Source organism: Quercus suber, unplaced genomic scaffold, assembly GCF_002906115.3.
Source record: "Quercus suber isolate HL8 unplaced genomic scaffold, Cork oak 2.0 scaffold_244, whole genome shotgun sequence".
Classification (NCBI taxonomy): Eukaryota; Viridiplantae; Streptophyta; class Magnoliopsida; order Fagales; family Fagaceae; genus Quercus; species Quercus suber.
Window position 1 is genome coordinate 548,952 of NW_027069701.1, and position 9,020 is coordinate 557,971.

At 34.7% G+C, this 9,020-nt stretch overlaps 1 protein-coding gene across 1 annotated transcript; it reads right to left on the reverse strand.

Annotated features, from left to right (window-relative positions):
- Window positions 1–1,636: 1,636 nt before the first annotated feature.
- LOC112037838 (PR5-like receptor kinase) lies at window positions 1,637–3,453 on the reverse strand. Its single transcript, XM_065780722.1, has 2 exons — window positions 3,437–3,453; window positions 1,637–2,697 (listed from the first exon to the last, which is right to left on the reverse strand). Exons 1-2 carry the CDS (start codon window positions 3,451–3,453, stop codon window positions 1,647–1,649), a joined length of 1,068 nt encoding a protein of 355 aa, XP_065636794.1. The 3' UTR covers window positions 1,637–1,646.
- Window positions 3,454–9,020: the final 5,567 nt, after the last annotated feature.

A 9,020-nucleotide genomic window follows, 5' to 3' on the forward strand; every position in this document is an offset into this window, starting at 1 on the left:
TGTTTACATTCAGCTCATCACTTTTTCATTCCTCCTATTCTTTTATTCTTTCACTCGTTTCTCTTTACAGAGTGCCCATTTTTAAGTACAGCTTGAGCTACTCTTTTCTATTTATAGAATGCCAGTCTAGAGTGGTAAATGAACCAAGTTGTTCATAAATGATTAGGGTTTAATTTTATAAAAGGCTCTAGTTTAAGCCTTAGTTTTAGGCTCATTTAATTAAATCCAAGCAAACAATAGGGCTCGGTAAAAAAAAAAAAAGAAGCTAAGCCTAGGCTTGTTTATAGGTTTGATTATAAACTTGATATGAGTTTGACAAATAAACTCATATCTTATTAAGACTTAAATCATTGGGAGTTAGGACCATTTGTTCAAAACAAATAGGCTTGATAATAAGTTTGGTATATATAATGTACTTGTGTTCTCTAAAAAAAAAATTGTATTTGTTTTGGATTTGAAGCTTAAAAGCTTGATATATGTGTGCCGAAATTAAAAAAGCAGGGGTGACCTCATCAATTTCAGCTTCACTGAGATTTAGAAAACAGATGGGTTCCGGTGAAATTGGGATCAAAACAAATAAGGTTCAGGTTGGAACACTTTCAACCTACCGGTTTGGCTAGTGACGGTGTCTCAAAGATATGATTCAAAAAGTTTATCCTGAAATATGATCCTGTAGCAAAACCATAGACAAGGAGTGTTTCAGTTTTTGCATGGTACTACAAAATCTGAGGATGCTTTTCATAAACGCTGTTGCAAAGAAATAATGTCTGATTTATGCTAAACGCAAAACCATATTAGAAATTCCAATTTCTGGTTTTCATTTATTGTATGGACTTCCACAACTTCCTATTATCTTAAATTGAAATGTCTTCTTAAATTTCAATCTTGCAAATTCCTCAAAGACTTCTTCTAGAATTTCTACACCATTTAATAATATTTAGCAGACTAACATTTTGAAAATTATGTCATTGGATTATATGTTCTCTTTATTCTTAAAATGAATATCAAATTTTGTGTTAATCATATATAATTATTGATTTCTGGTCATCTTGATATTTTACAATCATAATATTTATAAAGAGATAATATAATCCACCAATAAATTCATCAAAATATCTATCAACTAAAAATTTATTTTATAAAAAAAAACTAAAAAATTATTAAGAAGTATAAAATTAAGACTACTTAATAAGTGAGTTGCAATATGGTGAGTCGCAATAGGATTGATTACACTTTTAAATGGAAAAAAAAAATGTTGACAATGAATATAAGTGAAAAAAAATAAAAAAATACAAAGGGTGGTTCATAACTAAGCTCATGAATATGTAACTTCTTATTCACCTATTGTGGAAAAGTAATAATAATAAATGTTAGATATATAGATGTATGAAATTCATATGGACATTAGCAAGTGAACTTTAACATGATTGCCTGTGTTGATCCATTTCTCCATATTTGTTCCACTTAAAACAATGAAGATCATGCGGCAGTTCATAAGTCCTGAGACAATTAGGGGGGACACACATTCCAAGACAAAACAATGAATAAAATTTCAGTTTGCCATGGTGGGCATATATTGCTTTTCCTATTCAATCCAAAATGAGTTTTTTTGAGGGGCAAACATGCTAGTGGCCAAAATTTTATGATTACATTTTAGATGAATCTTGAGGTGATCTTCTTGGTGAATCCAGGAATGGCATTGGTGGAAATTCCAATGATTGAAGGGTACTTTCTAACATCTCTATTACCTTGCCCATGGATGGCCGATCCAAAGGATTAGTCTGAATGCACCATAAACTCACTATCATCATCTTCTTTGTTGTCTCTTCTTCTTGCTCTGACATTTCCTCACAAATACTAACATTTTCTTTTAGTTCAAGCTTTTTATAAATCCAGTATGGAAAATATATTTCACTGGTATGAGAAACACCAGCATCGAAATTTTTTCTTCCTCCAACCATTTCAAAAACCAACATTCCATAGCTATAGACATCAGACTTATGAGAAACTCCTCCAAAATTTCGACTAAATACTTCTGGGGCCATATATCCTACAGTTCCTCTCACACCCGTCATGGACACAATACTCTCTTTTCTTTGGCAGAGTTTAGCAAGACCAAAATCTGATATTTTGGGACAAAAATCTTCATCCAAAAGTATATTGTGAGGTTTTATGTCAAAATGTAAAATCCTCGTGCTACAACCGCGATGCAAGTACTCTAGTCCTCGAGCAATGCCAATTGCAATTTGGTGTATTGTATTCCATTCTAAGTGGCAATTTATATCTGGCAATCCTTGACTGTATATATATTTATCAAGAGATCCTTTGGGCATGAATTCATAGATTAGAGCTCTTTTAGTCCCCTCATGGCAGAAACCCAATAGAGTAACTATATTAACATGAGATGTTCTGCTAATGCTAGCCACCTCGTTAATAAATTCTTCTCCATTACCTTTGGACTTGGTTAGGACTTTCACTGCCACGATATGCCCATTAGGTAGCTTCCCTTTGTATACAGCACCATATCCTCCTTGTCCTATTTTATCTTTGAATGAGTTGGTAAGTTTCTTCACATATGAATAAGTGTATCGCTTTGGGGCTAGAGATCCATAATTTTTAATGATTTCCTCAGCATCCTGATCTTTTCTTGCATGTTTCTTCCAGCAAGCAATTGCATTACTTGATAAATGTTTTCTCCTGAGGGTGCAGATAATCAAAAAAATGATTACTATAATTGCAGTCCCACCTGCCGAAATACCTGTATGTGAAGAATAGATTAAGTCATGTAGACAACAAAAAAAATTAAAAATGAAATAGTAGCACTCTTCCAACCAATAGAAAGAGAGGGAGGCTTTCCATTATATGCTAGGGCAAGAGAGAGAATCAGAAAATTTAGAACGATTTTTAATGATAAAAATACCAATGACAATTTCAAGCCGCCAATTGTGCTTTGGAGATGGTTCTGCAACAAGGAAACAAATTGAGTTAGTTTTATATATATATATATATATAAGTAATTGTTATGGCTTAAACCTACTTTCTTCGTAATTATAAATCTATCATTTGGACATAAAACAATCAAATTACAAGTATCACAAGGCATAACATTCTAATGTGGTTCGGTCAGTGGCCTATGTCCATAATAAATACACTATCAAATATGTATAAATTACAAGTGTCCAACTTCGTTAGCATTTGGGTCTGATTGCCTATGTGACCTTTGACTATCCAACGAGGCAGAGGTTTGTGACTGCTACTTTAGTGTACTGCCAGTGACCATGCATGATTGATTCAGTCTAAAAGGGCATCGGTGGTCGAGCTAAAGTTAAATGGCATGAAGGTGAAGGTGAAGTTAAGATGATGGTGTCCAAGTTTTGTACTTTCTCCTATGACTCATGTCAACATTACGTGTCTAGATATATATGTGAGTACATACCTGTGTTTTAGGGTCATGATCATAGCTTTGAATTGATTTGAATCCGAGGGATAAAATGTGCACATTTTGATGTGATTTTAATAGGTACGGTGTATAGCTTTGAGTTTCTTTGAAGTTCCAATAATCAATCGAAGCAGAGGCTTTTGTGTGGTATGAAAATTATTAAAGCATTCCCTTCACAGCTTTTAAAAATTTTAATATTTAGCATTTCAAAAAGTCACTTTATCAATTTTAACATTTTATTTTACTATACATTCTACATCAAAAATTCTATTTTTTTTTTACTGCTTCATTTAAAACAATATAAACAATTTATTAAAATAATAATAATAAACTACCTCTACAAACATTAAAAGCAATGCCACTTATCTAAGGAATATAATAATATTTATTGTTACAAGATTTGAGCTACAGTGGACTGCTCTTTGCTGTAGCTCATATGCCAAAATTTATAGAAATAGCATCTTTGTTGTAAGGTGTTTTTTGTGAAATGGGATGCTGAGAACCCGTTTGGTAGAAAAGTTTGAGTAATGTTGTTTGTATTTTTTTGAAATACATGTGAGTGAAAAAATATGTAAAAATACGTGTAATATTGTTTAAAAATTGAAAATATATTACTAAAATGCTCTACCAAACGGGCCCTAAAATTTGACTTTTTAGTTTTTAAAAATCTTACCGTGAATGCTCTTAGGATCTAGTGATAATTTCAGCCAATAAGAATTTTATTTAGAATAAATTTCATTAACCTCGCCTAAGGTATGGGCAAATACCACTCAACTTCAAAACATTTCAAAATTGACCAATTAGGTCCTCAAAAACATATTTAGTCCCTAACACCCTTAATATTTTTACCCCCTCTATCATTTTTCTTTCCCACGCTCAGAACTCTCTCGTCCCTTCTCTCTGGTTCCTCTTCCTCTTTCAATCCTAGCCAAAGCCATAACGAAAAAAACCCAAATCTCACTACAAAGCTCAAAGCCAAAGCCAAAAAGATATAGAAACCCTTTGAAGAAAAAGAAGAAAACCCATTTGATACAATTCAAATATCAATCATTTGCACACTTAAAAGCCAAAAATAAGATGTAAAAACAAAACCCAGATCCAATCCAAGAAAAAGAGACTCACTTAGAGGCAGAGCTGAGGGTGGAAGCCATGAAGAACTTGGGAGATTTGAGAGTGGACTTTTGCTAGAGAGCAAAAGATGGTAGCTTTGGAGGTTGAGAGGTGAAAAGACTGAGTTTGAGAGCCATTGTTTTTTAGGGTCCTCTCTCAGCACTCTGTTTTTCCTTTCTACCTTTTATTTCAGCTTTCAGTGTATTTTCCTCCACAGAAAAAGAGAGAATTGTTTGTTGTGTGGGGAATTTATAAGCGATAAATGAAAAGCAAGAGCCATCTATTATTTGAGTTTTGTGGTAAGATTTGGGTTTTTTTGTTACGGTTTTGGCTGGGATTGAAAGAGGAAGAGGAACCAGAGAGAAGAGACTAGAGAGAGTTCTGAGTGAGGGAAAGAAAAATGACGGATGGGTAATGGTGTTAAGGGTGTTAGGGACTAATATGTCTTTTAGAGACCTAATGGGTCAATTTTGAAATGTTTTGGACTTAAGTGGTATTTACCCAAACCTTAGGGAGATTAATGGAATTTACCGTTTTATTTATTCCTACCAAGGAAAGAAAGAGGAACACTAATTTTTGCCACCTTTGTGTATGGAGATCTAGAAAATTCGAAATGAATGAATGTGTGGGAAAACATTATCAATTAATGTCATGGAATTAGGGGGTATTGGCTATATGTTGGAGATTTCAATTAGGTTCTTAATTTAAAAGATAAACTTTCATAGAAGATGTCTAATGTGCAAAGGATGGAGAAGTTTGCTGAGTGCATTGAGCAAGCAAGTTTGGTTGATTCGCCCAGGAAAGCGGGGTGAGGATTGTGTTTAGGAAAGGTAAGATAGGGTTTTTATTAATCATGAATGCCTAGAGGCTTTTCCAAATTTGGTGGCAACTGTTTCCCCACTACTAATCTCGGATCATACTTTTCTTTGTGTTGACACTAATAGCTGCATGTTTGTGCTAAAATGCCATTCCGGTTCAAAGCTGTGGCTTACTCACACATAGTGCAAGGAAATTATTCAATTAGCTTGGAAAAGGTAAGGGGAACAAGCTCTGATAGTTTGGAATAGATGTCTAATGTGCAAAGGATGGAGAAGTTTGCTGAGTGCATTGAGCAAGCAAGTTTGGTTGATTCGCCCAGGAAGGCGGGGTGAGGATTGTGTTTAGGAAAGGTAAGATAGGGTTTTTATTAATCATGAATGTCTAGAGGCTTTTCCAAATTTGGTGGCAACTGTTTCCCCACTACTAATCTCGGATCATACTTTTCTTTGTGTTGACACTAATAGCTGCATGTTTGTGCTAAAATGTCATTCCGGTTCGAAGCTGTGGCTTACTCACACATAGTGCAAGGAAATTATTCAATTAGCTTGGAAAAGGTAAGGGGAACAAGCTTTGATAGTTTGGAATAGAGCTGGGAAAGGTAGAAATGAATATTAATCTTTTGAGGGAGGAGTCATATAGGCTGCAAAAAAGTCTAAGGACAATGGATGACATTGAGCACGATAAAAGGCATAGAATGCACTTGGAAATTTTAATGAAAGAGAACAAATTAGATACACTCAAAAAGTTCAATGTAATTGGTTTTTATGTTATGGGGATAGGAGTACAATTTTTTTTCTTTTTTTGAACTTCAATAAGGGAGAGAAGTGTCTCCAATAGGATCACTTGAAATAAATCAAGTGAAGGAAAGTTGCTGGAAGATATGAATTGTTTAGTCAAGGGATATTTACCTAAACAGATTTTGAGTACAAGAAATTTTTGGCCAACTACAAGACTTATCATTTCTTGTTTTGTAAAGGGATTTAAGAAAGCTTTTAGTTCATCCTTTCATGGCAGAAGAAGTGGTTGAGGCTGTCAAGCAATTAGATCCTTGGAAGGCTCCTGGTGTAGATGGTGGTGCAGACACGAGGTACAAGCCCCCAATTATATGTATGTATGGGAGGAAGAACAAAAAAAAGATGGCCCAACTTGTGGCCTTTTGGATGGAGCCTATTAGTTATTAGACTTGAGATTAAGCAAGCCTAAGCATTTAATAATTAGGGTTTCTTTATGCATTTTATTGTTAGCTATTTAAGCACTTTTTATTATTATTGTAAGACGGCTTTTTTTAGAATTATTAAAAACGTGTGTTTTCTTTCACTGATGCCGACTTTAGTTTTGCTTAGTACTAACTCCTAGGGTTTATCTTTTTGTTCTATTGTTGTATGTGGTTGTCCTACGTCAGTTTTTGTATCAGAGCAGACTTCCTGTCCATACAACACAACTGTAGACAACGATTTGAAAGCAAAACCATCAAAAGAGCAAGCCAACCAATATGACAGTGCCTTTCAAGTTTTTGCCCCATGAGATCTTGAACAAGCCCAATCCAGCCCCTGCAATTCATATATTCCCCTAAGCCTCACATGAGTTTTTCACCCTCGAGCCAACAGAGAAGCCAGCGACGCCTCCCAAGCCGGTGACCACCATCCGTGCCCGCCTCTGATCACAGAACCCACAACCCACAAACCACCAAAAAAAAAAAAAAAAAAAAAAAATAACTCACGCAAGATCCATCAGCCGATTTATTCTCTTTGTTCTATTGTTGTTTGTGGTTGTCCTGCATCAAATGGTATCCCAACTCTATTTTGCCAAAGCTTTTGGAGTATAACAGATACCTCTGTTGTTAATGTTGTCCTCTCTTTTCTTAATCAAGGCCATTTCTTAAGAAAATTAAATGCTTGTTCTTAAAGTCAGTGTTCCTGAGTCAGCCAATGATTTTAGGCCATTAGCCCCTGCAACATTATTAACAAAATCATGTCTAAGATCATGGTGAATGGTCTATCTTAGACTTACTTCTTACCCTTTTTCAAATTGCCTTTGTAAAAGGCAGATTATCACCGATAATTTGTTTCTGGCTCATGAATTTTGAAAAGATTAGGAAAATTGAAAGGGGTAACGGGTAGCTTGTTTTTTCTGAAATTGATACGAATAAGGCTTTTGATCGACTAAGTTTGCTTGTTTCTCATTGGATTAAACTGGTAGAAAAGTGAGTTATTATTACTTTCTCTAATCAGATGATTTTAATGGCTCACCTCCCGCCTTTTTCCTGCTTTCTAGTTTAAGACAAGGAGATCCATTTTCATCTTATATTTAAATTTTTTATGTCTTGTTTCATTAAAGGCTCAATATTTCTGCAAGATCAGGGTTATTTAAGTTGGAAAGGGAATTGGAGCCTATTTATCATCTTTTGTTGGCAGACGATAGTGTCTTATTTTTTGAACAGGGTGGTAAGAGTGTTTACAGTAGTTTTGTTTGCTGTCAGGTCAGGTGACTAATCCAAAAAAGTTCGAATAAATTTTTAGTTCCAATTGTCCTAGGTATTGTATTGGAGCACTCCAGGGTTAAAGAGGCAGTGATACCCTAAAGAGGCAGTGATACCCTCTATGTATTTGAGGCTTAGCTTGAATTTTCTAGAGAAGAAGTCAATATCATTTAGATGTATTGTTGAGAAAATTTCTCCTAAGCTCCAGGGCTGGAAAGTAGTGGATAGGAAAATATGTTTTTTTGTTTCTTTCTGGGGTCATGATGAGAGTGAAAGGAAATTACTCTGTGCTTCAAAATGGGATTGTGGTATGGGTTGCACTTGCCGCAGCATGAGTCTTATGAATAAGGCCATGCTTCATGCTTGCTAAATGTTTTTGGAGCATAGTGAATAATCCAAATGAACTAATGTCTAAACTCTTGAGGGCTAAATATTGTAGCAATCTATTTTACTCTCATGTCTAAGGCTTCTGATTCTTAGGGATGGAGAGGTATTCTTTCTTGCAGAAATATAATTCTAACAGAAGCCAAATGGTGTGTGGAGTACGTGATAGGTCCTATAAGATCTGATCATAGCCCCTTCTGGTTTGATATGAAGGAAGAGATGGCTTGGAATTATTTAAACTCTGCTAGATGTGGCTGACCTTACTGATCAGAGGACTGCCAAATGGAATGCAGACCTTGTCAAAAAATTGTATGACTATTAAGTAGCTAAGGAGATTGTCAACATCCCGTTATCAAGACAACCTATAAAGGATAAGCTTATTTGGCCCAAGGGATATCACTTGATAAAATCTCTAGGTGTGGTTGAATATAATAAGGTCAGTTCAGTTCTTACTATTGGTCTATTTTAATTTTTATGGCATATTCCATCCATTTTAAGATTTTGTTATTTTCATGGAAAATTAGCTCTGTGGTGGCCCACTTGAAAGAAAAAATTTATCAATTTAATTTTTTAATAATTTGATAGCTTCTAAATGGATTGGATCTCTAATTAACTAAGCTAGGCTGGAAGATAACGGAGGAGGGGGATTTAAAACTCTACACATCTCTTTGAAAACACCAAAAAGTACCACTCAAACTACACATCTCTTGGCACCTCTCCCTTAAATTTAAATGCATATGGAACATGATATCTCAATTTTATCTATAATATTATAATTTATACCTTAGT